The following is a 17,053-nucleotide window of genomic DNA, read 5'->3' on the forward strand; positions in this document are numbered from 1 at the left end:
ACTGCACAGTGACAGGCATCCTGTAATAGGAGCGAGGGAGGATAAAACATCTTTCAAACTCACTTTAAATGAGTCGCACACATACCATGACTCATGCCACATGTTGTTTTAAAGCTCTTGGAACGAAGCAATTGTGGAGGACTCAACCGCTGCTACTTTTGGCTTTCGCGTATCATTAAACCAGCGGAATGAAACCGCCCAGCTCATGTTTTAAGCCGGAAGTAAATAGGCAACGCACAGTTAAACGCAACGCATCCAAAGCTGCGATCAGTTTCTAATTACTATTTCTAAACTAAAATGTAATATACTCGCATTTTTTACTACCCCCGTTTGTTATTTCTTTTTCTGGTAAGATGTTTGCAAAACCTTTTCGTATTAAATCCAACATTGTGATGAAGGGATCCGACAGGTGAGTGACAGCGACAGACTGCTTGTTACTAAATCGCTATAGCTAAGCTATCATTTAGTACACAACTAGATTGAAAAGTCCGTTAATAGTCACCGTTTATACAAAATAGCTGCTCGTGAAGCAGTATACTCAATCTTGATCATTTCCCCAATGAGTGTCATTATCAAAACTGACTTGTGCAATAATAACAATGAAGTTGAATCTAATCTAACATCGGCTCATTTTGAGTTCATTTGTGGAGAGGTGAATTGTATTAATTCTCGTCTGTCACGATGTGAATTATGGAGTCTTTGTCTCACACAAATGCCACTGCATTTATCTTTAGGAGGAAACTCAAGGCGGAGATTTCAGCAGCCTTCCCTTCTCTATCTTCTGATGAATTAACAGAGTTGGTCCCGAGTAAAGAGGAATTCAATGTTGTGAAGATATATGCGCACAAGGGAGACGCTGTGACGTTATATGTTAGTAATAAAAATCCGCTCTTCTTTGAACTGGAGAATCGGCTTTACCCCACAGGTGATTATTTGCTCAATAAGACACTTGAAAACCATTAAACTGTCGATGTGAAGAATTTTAATTCAATCATGCACGTTCGTATTGTGGTAGTCTATTTGCTTTGGCAATACCCTGCTGCCCTGCCTACATTCAGCACATGGCCTCCTGTTCTTCCCAAGTTGATTGGAGGAGCTGGTAAGTTTTTTTTTATTATTTGTTTGTTTTTTTGGAGGGAAGGGGGGAAGCTGAATAGTTCTTTCGATTTTATTTGTATGGTCAAGAAATTGGATGCACTAAATAACTTCTGGTCCACAGATCTCATGCTTCCTGGTGTAGTCGTGCATTCCAGCGGACTCCCAGACGTAAAACGTGGTGACTCATGTGCTGTTACAATTGTTGATAATAAGTATGTTCTTTTGAAGGTCTTGTTTTTACCCCCATGCGCACACACAATTGACAGAACTTTGTAATGATTTCAGAGCTCCCGTTGCAGTTGGCAAAGCTGCAGTTTGTAGTGCAGAAATGCTAAATTTGGGCATGAAAGGAAGAGGAGTGTGTGTTTTGCACACATACATGGATCACCTCTGGTGAGTGGCTTCTGTCCACATGCTGCAGCTTAAATGATAGCTGTATTGCTGTTGAAATAGTTTGTTCTCAGTGAGTAGAGTTAACAGGCATGAAAAGTTATATGTCAACAATGTATCAGTTATATACAGTATTATCAACAATCTCCCTGCTAGTTGTGTTCAGTGATAGTTACGGATCGAGACCATGCTATATTTTACTATGCTATGTGAGAGCAAGCACAGTTTTTTGATGATATTAGTTATAGTGATCAAGTGTTGTAACTGGAGTAATAGTCTGATCATTTGTAGTTATTTTCAGTTTGGGTTGATGCAATCTTTTAATTCGATTTAGGAGAAAATTTACCAAGATTTTGAAATGAAAGTGTACCAACATTGTACTAGTGCTAATGATCGTTTAGCTAACAGCTATGTCTATGGCGCTTTTTTTTTTTTCACAATTTAATTGCTTGTTTATACACTATGTTTGATGTGAACATTCACTATACACATCAGGAATGTAAAGAGCCTGGCGACTGGCACCTGATGCTGCCCGTTTTGAGTGCCTGAATTGACAGTGAATCGATTGACGAAGTCGGTGGGACATCAAAATTACTTGATCTGAGGCCCTCATTTCAAGAAGGGGGAGCCTTTTCCAAACATCAGCAATACAATTCTGATATTAAGTTGTGTACTGGGGTCAATAATTTGATTGATTAATTGAGAGGATAATCTTTTTTTTTTTTTCCAAAGTTGATACTGACAGCCCCAGTTAACTGCAAAAGTAATGTCATGGTTAGATTTAGGTTGCCACAGGCTAGAATGGTCCACTCTACCATCTGTTTTCACTATTGCACAATTGATCGCTTCAATCCATTTCCCTTACCCTTTTGGAAAATGTAAAGCATAATGCAAAAACTATTTCACGCTTACATTCTATTTAATTGTTATTACGTGTAGGTTTTTGCAAATTGAAATTGGATTTATAGATAAATTCATTATATTTCCTTTTTTTCCCAAATGAAACCACAAATGAAATGTTTTTGAGAAAAGCCTGGCACGGATTATTGGCAACTCCAACATTTATTCCTTCATTTATTCAATCACTCTGAAAAGATGAAATGCGATATGAATTTTTGAGTCACGAGTGATGTCACAGAACAAATCTGGAATGGCTCAGTGGTAGAGTGGCTGTCTCCCAACGGAGAGGCTGTGGATTCCCCGACACAGCCTTTGTGACAATCTCCTAGTATCCTTGAGCAAGACACAGAACCCCCAATTGCTACAGATGTTATGTCATTAGTAAGTGAAAACGCTTTGAGTACCAAAGGCAGCAAAGTACGATATAAGACAAAGTCCCGTTGCCATTTAACAAATTAAGGTCTTAATCCTGGGCACTGCTGTGTTGGTCTGCAAGCAATTAATAAGTCTATTTTACATAACATGTCCACTTTAATTTGTTATTCAGGGCTTTCGGGGAAAAGTCCAGTCCTCCCACTTTACCAAGTAGTGAAGCACCTGATGTGAATTATGACAAATGTGAGGCTGACGAGCAAGAGGAAGGTGAGAAGGAGGGGGAAGAGGAAGGTGAGCAAAGGACAGTACAAGACCCAGAAAGCGACCCAGTCAAAGATCAAGGCTGCCCTTCTGTGGCTGAGCAGGAGTCAGGAGAAGTGGAAAAATTCAACGAGGACGGGGAGGACGTCCAGGAAGATCAAAAGTCGCCACAAGGTAACATGATTCAAACCATCAAACTTTGTGATGCTCTAAAATCTGAAGGAGGGGCCAGGCCAGGAACATTTGGATTGAGCGTTTCATGCACTGTGCAAACCTCATAGCACAGTAAGCGCTTGCAAATGTATGTATAACCCAATTTACTAGCTAAAAATGCAGATATGAGATTTTAAACAGTTAATTGCTGCAAATGAAATATGTGAACGCGCTGCCTGGGAGGGAGCATGTGATGTTTGTAAATCTGATCGACGTCAGTGCCTCCCCAGCCACCACCTCACTGGATGTCACTGGCCCAATCCGAGGAGAAAATGATTCTTTTCAATACCAAGATTAATGATCGTTGTAAAACTCCTAACCCACAACTAACAACAATCATATCGTCTATATCCCTGCCATGTAAAGTGAATGTAAAAATACCAATGCACTTGTGTAACCTATCCTTGGGCTTGAGCATCCGTGCCAGTTATTAGTATTGTATTAATGACCATACGCTTTGGTTGCGAAACTGTTCTCTCATAACCGTTGTTTTTTTATTTTTTTAATGCGTCTCAGTTTCACAAGATAGTGAGCAAGATTCAATTTACATTCAGCAATTTACTAATTGGTTGCAGGGCACGCCATGAGGAATGCTGAGGTATTTCATGAGCACATGATAGTGTTTTGTTGCAGAAACTGGATGACTGTAGTTTCTGTGTTGGCGAATGGGAAAAATAATGTGTCCCTGGTCATAACTTGTTTTCACAGAGGTCATGGATGCTTTACTTTGGCATTGTTTCCTCCTGGCTCTCAAAAGTAAGGTGAAGAAATCAGAGCTCCCTCTGCTGACAAGCACTTTTCTCCGGAACCACATGATCTCTTGCTGGTAAAGAGCTAGTCATTAGTCACAAAGAGCCCAAGAGGAATTCATTTACCACCCAACACAATCTGTGTTTTGTTTTCTTTACCCAGCCCAAGTGGAAAACAACTAGATTTAAAAAAATCCAGCTATAAAAAGGTATACGCAAATATATTGTCTTGCAGTGTTTATTCTGAGTTGATTTGATTCTCGCAAACATTCTTTGAACATGAGCATTCTTCAAACAGCTCTCCAGGTTCCTGCATGTGATGCAGCAGCAGCACAGCATTGTACGCGTCAAAGAACTGACAAAGGGTGTGGAGAGCATTGTAGAGGTGGACTGGAAAAGCCCAGAGTAAGCTTGCCAATTACAGACACCTACATTCAAAAGTGGAAACATCATCTTTAATCCGTTCCCTTTGTGTGTCACTTCTAGACTACGCTTCTCTGTTCCCAAGGAGACCGATACTGGAGCAGTCCCATCGGGAGAAACATTGTATCATCCTCCTGAGATCATTGCATTATACTCTGTGTCAGCTCGACTGGAGCCTCTTTTTCAGGATGCAAACACGAGGTGTGTGACAATGTCTGCTTTCACTCCTGAACGTGACCCTTAATGGAACATGTCCCTTCTATTTAAGAAGGCTTATGATTCAGGAAGTTTCAAATTTCCTTGAAATTGGCTCAGGCTGCGCCTCCAACAAACTCCTCAAGGGGGGGTTAAAGTTTCCACGGCAAACTCTTAAATTGATGTAATTTTCCCATCTGAATAATTCCTTAGGCTGCAAGAATATAATGGGAAATGAAACAAAATGTGTGTGGCCTGACAAACATTTCAACCCTAGAGGGAATCCTTTAAGACATTTCCCGGATCTCCAGGATTATTTTGCTAACCTTCAAAATGTGACACCAAATAGAAACTTGGATGGTTTTACCTGCATGCACTGCCCTCTTTATAATAGGGCCTTTGCATGTACCAGGTTGGAGCTGCTGTTATCCTCTCAACTTGGTTTTTCACTGTGCTCAGAAATTACTGATACTGTTAAAGAGTGATTTTGCAGTGTTTTCAAGATATGGATGCCCCCCCCCCCCCCCCCCCCCCCCCCTTACACACACACACACACACTCCCACGAGTTCCTAACTAAAGCTAAGCCCCTCCCTAATATGAACTAGATGTGCCCTGGTAATGGTAACATGAACTGTTTCTGTAACTCCTAAGTTAGAAGTTTGATTTATTAAAATGTTTAACCATTACAATGTTGATGAGCTGAATAGCACTTCCAGCCTCACTTCTCAGTCCTCTTCAGATATTCTGCTATGGTTATAGCAAAGCCCTTGAAGCCCTTGGTGACAGGCCAGAACGAAGTCGCAGTAGTGCGCTCGAAAGTGCACGTCGAGTAATTGACACCTCTACAGTCACTTCAGTTGGGTCTGATCTATTTAGATATGAAGTTGTCTGGCCCTCCCACAGGAAAGGCGTAGCACTGCAGCCTGCTGAGGTGAGAAGCATTGTCACCGAGTATGTGAAGAAGAATGACTTAGTGGATGAAGACAATAAGAAGTAAGTACCTTTCTGTAAATAAAATTTAGTGTTTTGTTGGTTCAGGAATAAATGCTTCAAAACAGATTTGACTGCACAATACGTACTCAATACTTATGCTTTGTTTACTTGTTCTTTTGGGCCTGGTACACACACACACACACACACACACACACATACAATAATTTACCAAATCTTATTTTTATTTATTTTTTCATCTTTGGCTGACTCAATTCACAAAGATAAAAAAAAGAGTTAAGAGGTGTAGTCGTACTGTGTGCGGGGTAATCAGATAATCTCGAGAGAGCTATCGCATTGTCATACGTTATCGCACAGACACAAAAACGACCAGGCTTTTCTCGGATTGTGCCGATGGTTGCTCAGTGTTTGTGAAGAGGACAGGACACGTGAACGTTGTAGGTGACACTATTGGCAAGGAAATACTAGCTTTGAAAAATACTTCCTGCCGTCTTGGGAACCCACATTTATACAGAAAAAAAAAAACATGGGGTAGGCCAATATCCGCTCAAAGACAACTGGGCACCAGCAGTCCCATTAGTGGATTAGTGTTTCAGAAAATGGATGGATAAACATCAGGTAGGATATTAGGGTATCCTTTGTTTTATTGTCCGTACCATGCCAATGTTTTTTGTACATTTGGGCAGTAAAACGCACAACATTGTCTGAATTCCTACCACTTCCTCGTTGGTCAGAGAATTTTTTTCATTTGCTACATTCCTTTTGGTTTTTCTATCGTAAATATTGAAATGGTTCATTATGCATGATTGTTGGCCCAACTGGTTTTGGACCCAATTATTGGGACAAATTCACTTTAAACACACCTCACTCAAGAAGATCATTTTCTAAGGCATAAGATTGTCAGGCATTTGTTGTCCTTGGTTGCAAAGGGGCAAATTTTCCGCAAAAAAAAAAAAAAAAAAGCCTGATTGTCTTCATGTGCCTTACTCAGCATGCAAGAAGAAGAAAAGAAAACTCTGTTCCTCGCAGTCAGTAATAAACACTGTAAGGATAGAACCATCATAAGTGTACTGCTTGCGTCAAGGTCCAATATAGTGCTGTGTTGAAAGGGCAGCAGCATTCACGACCCAGGGGCATGTGATGCCACTATAATCAGATAAAATGCTAAAATGTGACTCGGAATCTGAATGGGTATTTCTGTTCTTTTTTTTTGGGCCTAAAGCCTTGTCTGTTGTTTCATGTATGACATAAATTGATGATTAGCGGGAAGAGAGATAAATAGATTAGACAATGAAAGCCTAACAAGGCAACATGTGCCCGGCCATCCAGCTGAATGATACACAAGTAGAGTTGAGGCAATCATGTTGTGTGTTTGTTTTGTTTTTTTTAACCAGTTACGTGAAAATCAACCCAACGCTATGTGACTGTTTGCTTGAGAAATCAGAGTACCAGGACATCGAGACTCTCAAGTGGGACGACCTTTTCAGCAGGTAACATCCCAGATTTCCTTTTACCTCAACATGACATCATGCTTATGAATAACTTTGCCATCGCTTGTTCTTGCGACTGCACAATGTGGCCGAGAAGCATTTTAGCAATGACTCAGTTTTTTATACTGTTGCCTTTACACGCCACCACAAATGACTCAAAATACAAACCAAATTTCAATGAGTTTAAGACGTATTTAAAAGTGAATATAAACAGAAGACAATGATTAGAAACTTAGGGTAGACCTATACTTAAATGAATAAACTATAAAGACAAGAAATGTGATGTTCAGACTGATCAACTTGATTGTTTTTTTGCAAATAATCATGAATTACACGTTTCAAAAAAAGATGGGAGCGGTGGCAAAAAGACTGAGAAAGTTGAGGAATGCTCATGAAATGACCCTCATTTGACCAGACTAAATGGGGAACAGGTGGTTTCCATCACTGGTTATAAAAAGAACTCATCTAAAGTGTGCCGTCATGCACATGTAAAGATGGAGCAAAGTTCACTTCTTTATGAACAAGTGCATAAGAAAATAGTCGAACACAAAGGGGCTCTATCATGAATAGTCAACTTTTATGCGCCTTTAATCATGTCACAATGTTGCTTTCTCACACTGAACACTCCCAAAGTGTTATTTTCTTTCATTGATGCATACTAAGCATTCCTTTCTTGTCCTGCACTCTCATACTGAGCAGGTAAACATGACTTGAGAAAAGCTGATGACACCTGAAGAAATTCGCACCTCCTCTACACAACACCCATTCCGCCCGTGAAAAGACCTTGTAAGACCTAAAAGACCTTGTCCACGTCTTTTAGCATCGTTTTGGTTCCAGAGTTGAGGAGAGATTTTGCAGTAAAAACGCCTGTCAGTCCAAGGTTCAAATTGCATTTACAAGATGTGAGCAAAAATCAACATCAGATATTAACAAATGTCAATGTAAAATTTCTTAAAATAATAGAATTAACTTAGATGTGGCCTCCATCATCATTTTCTTCATAGATTTGATATAACGTTCCATTTTGGTGGAAAAGTCCTGTTCAGCTTCTGAAACATTTCATTTTGGCTTATTCTTGCCTGATTGTGTATTACTGTACTTGTCACTGATACTGACAAAATTGCAGAGTTGATGTTGCTTCGGGCCTAAAGCATTCGTCTCATGACAATGACATCTCGGGTAAAAACGAGAAAACATGACCTGCAGGATCAAAACAAAAATGGTGGACTAAGTTGTAAAAAATGTTAGTAAGTGGTCTTGTTTTGCTCAGTAAATGGACAATAATTCATATTTTGATTTCCAAAAACTAAAGTTAGGAATCGTTGACTGTCTCACAAAATTTGATCCTGAGTTTGGGGTCCCCGATTTAAAATGATTTCCGCTCCAATGTATAGATTTGCCAAGAATTATCATACAACTTCAATCGGCTTTGCAAGACAGAGTCAAAAAAGTTCAATTTACTATGTTGTGATTTGTAAAGAACATACCTTTTCCCCCCAAAAAAAACATGTGGACAACCGCTACTCTGAAGCTAGGTATAAATTATATGCTGTTATAATATTAAAAAAAAGATGAAACTTTTTTTTTTTTTTTTTAAAGGGAGTACAGGATACATTGTCATTTCCAAAGAAATTGGAGTACCAACATTTTCTGTGAAAAACCATTCCCCAAATGAAAAATATAAATATCGGTACATTGACGACAAACAAGAGATGAAAATAAACTTTTTCAAGTGAGCAACTAAATTGTGTGTGCAAAGCTTGAAACGTGAGTCAATTTTTTTCATCTCTGAGCATAGTGGAAGAATTATCAGTCACAATTGTAACATTTATTTTGAATGTTCAGTTACAACGTGAATTCTATCATTTCATGTCACTGAGAGTCTATTTCCCCCTTGATAGCCTTGTTCTGTCTGTGAGTCTCGCATTAGCGCCGGGTCGTATTCGAAAGCCAAAAACCTCACAGGCAGCCAACTTCATTTGTTTGGACCGGGGGAGAAGTTCGATTGGTTTGCCTTCTTGCCCCACACTTTAGCGCGATAGACTGCTTGCGTCCTACCTCAAATGATATCCGATATAAAGCCCCGTCAAAGTAGCGTCAAAGTAGCTATTGGCTGAGGGAGCCAAAGAGTGTGCGTCTCATCAGGAGAAAAATAAACCAAAACGTGAACGTCAGAACGTGATTGGTTAAGGCAGCCAAAGAGTATGAGTCGCACTGAGAGAATACCTTTCCACCGCTCTCTTTCATCCTCATCATACTCCTCCTGCCCCACGTTCTAACCCCCGGGTGTGGGGTTCACTCGGAGACTGCTGCTGGAGGCGCAGTCAACATCTTGGACAAGACTGGCGAGACAATCAGCTCTTGGCCATTCCATGAGGGCAGGAGTTGATTACAACGCTGGGAATCAATCACACGCCTTGTAGAAGAGCCCGAGAGCTGATTGTCTCGCCAGTCTTGTCCAAGATGTTGACTGTACCACCAGCAGCAGGCTCCGCCTGTGGCAAGTGTGTTTACATTCAACTTGTCTGTTTGGCTTGCAGGAAACGTTGACAGAACAACTTTGTAATATAGCTTTTTTTTCTTTTTTCTTTAAAAAAAAAAAAACGTGAATCACGAGGTTGCAAAAATGAATCGTATCGCAACGTGTTGAGGGTTCCTGCTGTACAGTGACAATAAATTAAAAAAAATGAAGGTCTCCATATATAGTTCCAATTTTAGTGTTGTGTTCCTGGATCCTCAAAAGTGAGCGTAGAACCTAAGTTTTTGATGGGCTGATCTCCAAAAACATTTGCACTTAGAAGCTCAAATTTTGTATGTATTTTTTAAAATATTTTTTTCTTCTTTCGGTTTCAGATTTAGAGTGTCTTGCTTTGTTTTGTTTGTTTTTGTTTTGATTTGTTTTCATTGACAGTGGAGCATTGCCAAGTCTAATTTTTGATCCTCTTGGTGTTTTGACAAAGGCATGCGTTCTCAAGACACCTGTGAGCAGTTTTCAATGACAGGAAACGTGTGTACAATATTTACTTTTCCAGTTGAAAAAAAAAAAAAAAAGACTTCCCATCCCACCACCCCTATGCGCCCTTGAATGGGAGATTTGCCCTGATGCAAAACAGAACTCTTCTATCAAATTGCTGCTGCTAAACAAACTTGATGATCAACAGATAGAAAACTGACAAACTCCTTGAATGGAAACTTTTTTTTGCATTTGTCTCAGATTTTTTTCAGCACTCGGCCATGATTTTTTTGAAATGACCCAAGAGCATTGTAGTTGAACAATAAAAACAAAAATCCTGTAGTGGTGCATCAAGGCAGTTGCTGTATAGATAAGCACTCAAATTGTTTTATTATATATAATAGTAACATCTTTAGGTAATCATACTAAAATCCTATTAATCCATCCTCTTTAGAGGTGAGTTGTGTTCGAAGAGAAAAAAAAAAAGATTAAAACTTTCTAGAACCGCCAATAAATGATGCATATGCAGGTGATACTAAATCAGAAATCCAGATGTACATGGAATCGAAGAATAACATTTGCATTTGCGTTTGCGGCACTCGGCCATGATTTGTTATCTTCACTTTTTATGAAAAAGGAGAAAAGTTGACCGACTGAACTGGAAATACGTATGGCATCTGACCAAAAAAACAACTTAAAACATGATATGCTACCCTGCTGACTTGAACTTTGGACCTTTTAATTTCAGTATGGGACTCCCTGTGGGTTGTTCTGAATGTGCAACACATTAAAAAGTATAGACCCAAGATTTGAGAAATGGGATGAACTTTACTGACTCATCATGATTTCAGGTCTTAAGACCTACTATGGACCTTTTACACAACAAGATAAATGTCAAAGAACATGTAACCTTACAGTGTAGTTGCATCACTTACATTTTTGTGTTATTTGTAACTGGGTTTCACAACGGAGCCAAATCTTTCCAACGTCAAACTGTTCCAATCATATGTGGTGACTAAAACACTTGAAGACTTAAAGAATACTGCTTTCAAAGAAATAACATACGACATCCAACTTCGACCTTGACAGGATTTGAACATTTTCATTCAAAATGTAAAAAAAATCCCTTGTTTCCACCAACTACATTTGACTGGAAAAATCATTTGGTATTAAAAGAAAAAAAAAAAAACGTTGATTTAAATTAGCTAACTAGGAACAAATATAAGTACAGTACAGAACAAAAAGCAAATGGTCCGTAATGAACACAACACAAAACTTCAGCATGTCCACAAAATAAAATAGAACAAAACAAAATAAAATAGAAAACTACTTTTGCAAACTCCAAACTAATTCATGCACACATATTGCATACATGTAAATGAATGAAAGTGTTCTCGATACTGTATTAAATAACATGTTACAAATGTGACTGATAATGCTCCCGATACGCTCAAAACTAAACAAACTGCCGCACGTTTCATTCTTTGCACTCTAAATTTAGCTGCTCACTTGAAAAAGTTTTTCATATCACATTGTAAATGTACTGAGAAATAGTTTTCCACATATTTTGGTATAGCAATTTCCTTTGAAATGGCAATGTATCTTGTTCTACCTTTTTAAATGTTTGTTTCATCCTATTTTATACTAGAAAAAGCTATACAATGTATAGCGAGCTTCACAGAGTAGCTATTGTCCACATATTATTTTATGGGGAAAAAGGCATCAACACTTAGCAAATGTAAAGAAAAAAGACAGTTATCCTTTGTTATTGGGTCTTGCAAAGCAGACTGAAGTTGCATGATGATTACGTATTTCCACATCTATAGATAGAAACAGAAATAATCTTTGATTCGATTCTGAGTTGAATCGAAGTCTCCAAGATTGGAATGGAAATCGTGGGACAAAGTTTTCCACTCCTATTTTTTTTTACATCCAAATCGTTATCATTATCTATTTACTCTTTCATTCGGCAAAACTTGACCACTTGAACATTTTTTACAGCTTTGTCCGCCACGTTTGTTTGAATCTCAAGGTCACATCTCGTGTTTACCCGAGATCTCGTCGTTGCGAAATTTCATGCAGGTTCTTTATGGAAAAAAAGCCTCCTAAAAAGCTGTCATTAGGACCGAAACAACATCAACTCTGCAATTTTTTTGTACCAGTGACAAGTCAAGTATTTTACAATCAGGTAACAACGAACCAGAAAATGAGAAGCAAAAACGACATGCTTCGGAAACAAAACACACGTCGAAGCTAAACAAACAAAGAAACAGACAGTTAACTCATTCAGTGCCGGACAAGAATTTTTGTCTTTTAAAGTAATAATACCATTTGTTTTCTAATAGAGGTAGCTGACACCCTAATGCTTACCTCATACCGTTGGATGGCAGTAATTTCACACGTACAACACAGATATTACCCACGTGCAATTCAAAGTAAGGAATGGAAATCAATGATACCACCCCATATTTGCATAGACTTGGCACACAATATTCTGTCGGCCTTGAAAGATGAGTGAAATGATAGATCTGCCGGGCCTCAATATCGCCGACGACGGAGGCTGCTTCCAAGTTCATTCTATTATGTGTGACAAAACCCGTTGTCGGTTTTTGCTCATGTCTTGTAAATACAGTTCGAACCTTAGATTTACTTTTTATCGTGCAGTTTTTGGGACTCCAAACATTGCTGTCGGGACCCGTAGCTTTTTAGTATCGCGAGTACCGGGGACGCAGCAGTTTCCAGAGGTAAAATGAGCACCCAGCGGGCAACTTGGAACAACCCTTTGACCCTTGAACCTTATCGATGGCAGCTTGCCGCCGCTATTGTGGGAATCACGATGGCAAATACTAACGCCAACAGTGGCATTCTCCACCGCATTAACACGACACGCATTTCAGCTACTTCTTCCCAGCAGCATTGCTGTGTTATCATGGTCACCAGTGTTCAACAGTGCTTCTCAATTTTGGTTGACTCTGTCAAATAAGTATTAGTGTAACAATAACTGTATTGATGTGATTATAACGGAAGCGCTGAAACATTGAGCTCTCATTCTTACAGGACATTGGGGAGAATGCAGGAGTGCTATCGAATCGTGTTTCCCGGACAAACGCCCCAAATAAAGAAGGGGCATATGGAGCCTATTGATGTCTCAGTGGCGTCTCGGGGATCCAATAAGAAGGTGACTATCGCCCGCAAATTTGTAACTCGGCAACGGTACAGCGCTCTTAAATTATGCTCTCACCTTATGTGCTCAAATTCACACGGATTTGCTCTCCTTGCACTCATGTCCCCCTTGATAGTGACAGTGACTGTTTGATTATTTTAGGATGATGGTTGATTCGATGACTTGAATGTGGTCTGCCAAATTCACAAGCACACTAACCTAGTAAATTTGGATACGGCCATTTTATGCCCCGTGCGCTCTACTTTTTTTTTCGACCGAATTATCAAGGGCGAAGCATTTCCATGCACAAGAATATCCAGCGAGGTGCAACACGGCCAGATGGACAGATGAAACACAAATGCAAACACACATCCAAAAGGGTCAAAAATTAAATATGCAAAGTAATGAACGATGATCTGTAAATTGCCTGTTCCGATTTGTTCCCCTGGAAATTGGGCTGGACAACTGTGCATTGACGCCACTTCTCAGTGCATATTTTGCCTGCTCTCAGCAATGGTGTTTTCTTTCATATGGTTTCTTGGTTACCTGGTTGATTTATTTGTTCTACCTCCGATGGTTTCCATGTGCTAATGCGTTTAGGTGACGTTAATAAAAAACCTGGAGGTATATGGTTTGGATCCCTCTGCTGTCGCCGCCGCATTGCAACACAGAGTTCAAGCGAGTTCGGTCCTGCAAGCCGTGCCCGGGGCTAAAGATAAAGTTCTCGTCCAGATACAAGGCAACCAGATTCAACAAATTGGTCATTTGCTGCTAGGTTTGAGGCATTCTCCTGTTTATAACTTGTAAAGCTGATCTGATTTTGTGAGGAAACATTCTCCCTCATCTGTCATTTCAGATCACTACGGAATTCCTCGCAAGTACATCCAAGGGTTGGACAAAGCTCCGAAAGGTGGAAAGAAGTAGTGTTTTAATGCTTTACGCAGCTGCTCTACTGTATGTAAACATTCCTGCGGGCCTTTAACGCTGTATTGAGAATACTTTACATTGTCTTATGGTGCCTGTAACATCCTCAAATGCTAGTGCTGTCATCTTAAATCAGGCAGTAAGCTTGCAAGTAATCAATCCCACATGGCTTTCAATGTCAGTACCCACTTACATGTTGACACCTTTCAGACACTGGCCATGATGTCAGTGTCTTGGAAAAGTCGGATCATCAATGTGTAAAATAAATATTTTGTCAACGTGGAATGTGTTCTGTGTAATGTCATGTCCTCGGTGAGATGGTGCCAAGTAGAGGTGATGAGCGTAAAGCAGAATGAGAAAGTGACTTTCATCCAACCTCTGCAGCTAGACACCAACTAGAGATTTACAGTCACGTTCAAAATACGGTGGGCCCCCGTGTTACGACATCAATCCGTTCCGCGGTTGGGGTCGTAAGGCGAATTGGCTGTATGACGGGCAATCCAAACCTATGTGAAAAAGAAAATGGGTTTAGAACCCCCAGGTAAAAACATCAAAATTGTACTTAAAAATTGGGACTAAAATGGTATGGTAAGCGCTACATATATATGTAATATACATGTATACAATCTGAAAATATCATATATAAAAAATATAGAAAGCATTTACCTTTTGAGTGGCACTTGTTATGCCCATATTCCCTAATAAGAGTTATCTCCAGCATCGTTTCCATATAAATCATCTTCTTCTCTCTTTAACGTCACTAGCAATCTTGGGACCCATGGCTCACCCTTTCAACTTTGAATTAATCCGTAAAATGCACTATAAATACTGTTTAGTAACCACTCACATTTTGGAACAAGTGAGGCCGACCAATAGCAGACCACCATCTCCGTGAGGCGGTGCCGACCAACAGCAGAATTGTAGTGATGCGTTGCAGGGCTGGCAACTGAATATAAGTGTAATTACCAAGACGAAACAACACAACTACAGCCAAGCCCCTGGGTCATGAGTTGTTTTTGGGGTAAATCCGGGAAAATGTCATTAAGAGGGGATGAAAAATCTCAGTATTTCAGGTCGCAACATGAAAATAACGTAAATCAGGGACGTTGTAACACGGGGGTCCACTGTAGTGTAATAGCAGTCCCACATAGGTTGCATGGTCAATCGCTGTTTTTGTTCAAATTCCAACCTCTACTAGCAAGTAAGTTTCTGCAGGGTATAGTAAAGGTGTAGAAATCCAACTGGCCCGCCGTGCATATTTTTGATTGAATGAAACTGATTAATTGAAAGGTCTGTGTTGAAATAAAACTGGAGAAATAAATTCCGGAGGGCGTTGACTGAAATAAAAAGTCCCATTGTGTCAAAAAAAAAAAATGTGCTGAAGCTTTTACAATTGACGAAAGAACACCTTGACTGCACTGAAAAGAAATGGTGTATTTTGTGGACTGATCAAACTAAGATTGCAAAGTGGTTGTCAGAAACAAAGGTTATGCAACAAAATGTTATCTTGGGGTACTCAGCAAAGTTGAATTTCCGATTTTCCAAAGACATGTCAATGCTGCTATTTTTTTTCTAATATTACATTTCTTGGTTTTCTGTCAAATATTATGAAATTTAATAGTTGCAATTGTCTTGCTTTGAAATAGAGCATGCAGTGTCCCCAATTTATTTGAGGAATTTTAACCTTTTTAAACACACTGCTGTTATTTTGTACGTTGGGATTGGCGCCAGCGACCCTAGTTACAATAAGCGCCTATAGAAAGTGATGAATGGATGGATGGCCGACTGTACATGTACCTGAGACCTCTAAAACACCTTTACGAAGAGGGGAAAAGACCTGTCACAGGATTAACATCCTGGTTTAAGACAACTTTGTGTACATCCAATCAAGTGACTTCATACCCCTTCTACGCCCACCCACACCAACCGCTTGCGGTAGGGAAAAGTTAGTGTGCTCCTCTTTTCTTACGTGCCAATTTTTTTTCATGTGGTCTTTTTTTTTTTCTTCAATGATCTTTTATCCCTGCGTGCTCCTTTTTTTTTTGCATGCCCATTTTTCTTGCGTGCTCCTTTTTTCTGGTATGCTCGGGTTTTTGAGAGGTGAATTTTTTTTATTGCTTTTTTATTTAACTTGTTTAATACTGCTGTTGTTTCTATTGTGCATATATGACAAACTACAATTTTCATGCCCGGAAAATGTGGCTAGACATTGTTGACCATGTTAACATTCCATGTAGACCAATTCCAATGACCTTCTGGTCATTGATGAGTTCTAACATCCTGATCGCGTCAAACTGTTAAAATGTAAAAAAAAAAAAAAAGTAGAGCTCGACAACGCACATGTTTGCTGGCCACTTTTTTCTCACAATCTTTCTTTTACAATTCCAAACAAAATTTTGCTTGTCATATGGTGTAACTGTACCACTTTATAATCATGCAACCCTCTTGTTTTGTTCCTGTGACACTTGGAAGCCCCAGCGATGGAGCGAGAATCTACACCTACAAAGTTTCACCCGTCACAGAGATGCGGAAATGCTCTCAATGCGTTGTTAAAACCTAGTTGGTCATGAAACTATGGTTGACACCTTCTGGAAGGAGATTGCATTCGTCACCAAACTTTACCTTTGAGAATAGGACTTTTTAGCAGATCCTTTAAACTTTGACAGCTCCTTCCCACAAGGGTTGTGGGCATGCTGAAGCCTACGCCAGCTGTCTTTGGGTAGTGGGCAAAGTACATCTTGAACTGGTTGCCAGCCAATTGCATTGTTTGCAATGTTCCTCTGTCCAACACACGGCGGGAGTCGGCAGCAAACCGCCAACTCCTCATGTGAGTCTGCCATCCTATATTGTAATAGTTTTCTCTTTTTTTTTTTTTTTAATGTCCCCTGATGTCTTGGCAAATTAAGTTACTTTTTTCCGTTTCAGATTGATACTGTTGTTTGAAATTTGAAAGGCTATAGAATTGTC

At 39.6% G+C, this 17,053-nt stretch overlaps 1 protein-coding gene across 1 annotated transcript; it reads left to right on the forward strand.

The window, feature by feature from the left end:
• Positions 1-14,371, forward strand: eif2d (eukaryotic translation initiation factor 2D). The gene is made up of 15 exons (XM_088408785.1): positions 1-409; positions 735-925; positions 1,016-1,099; positions 1,220-1,310; positions 1,384-1,491; positions 2,936-3,198; positions 3,946-4,063; positions 4,150-4,195; positions 4,285-4,391; positions 4,473-4,610; positions 5,509-5,598; positions 6,951-7,046; positions 13,057-13,177; positions 13,763-13,937; positions 14,019-14,371. The coding sequence occupies exons 1-15, from the start codon at positions 354-356 to the stop codon at positions 14,084-14,086; spliced, it is 1,752 nt and encodes a 583-aa protein (XP_088264911.1). The 5' UTR covers positions 1-353; the 3' UTR covers positions 14,087-14,371.
• The last annotated feature ends 2,682 nt before the right edge of the window (positions 14,372-17,053 follow it).

The sequence above is a fragment of the Hippichthys cyanospilos genome, chromosome 2, assembly GCF_059441005.1.
Source record: "Hippichthys cyanospilos isolate Australia breed blue-spotted pipefish chromosome 2, RoL_Hcya_1.0, whole genome shotgun sequence".
In the NCBI taxonomy this organism is placed as follows: domain Eukaryota; kingdom Metazoa; phylum Chordata; class Actinopteri; order Syngnathiformes; family Syngnathidae; genus Hippichthys; species Hippichthys cyanospilos.

Excerpts from the sequence above, each read along its gene's own strand:
- eif2d (XM_088408785.1), top strand. The coding sequence starts at position 354 with ATGTTTGCAAAACCTTTTCGTATTAAATCCAACATTGTGATGAAGGGA. Across the intron at positions 4,196-4,284 it reads AAAAATCCAGCTATAAAAAG|CTCTCCAGGTTCCTGCATGT; the intron begins GTATACGCAAAT and ends TTCTTCAAACAG. Across the intron at positions 13,178-13,762 it reads CTCGGGGATCCAATAAGAAG|GTGACGTTAATAAAAAACCT; the intron begins GTGACTATCGCC and ends TAATGCGTTTAG.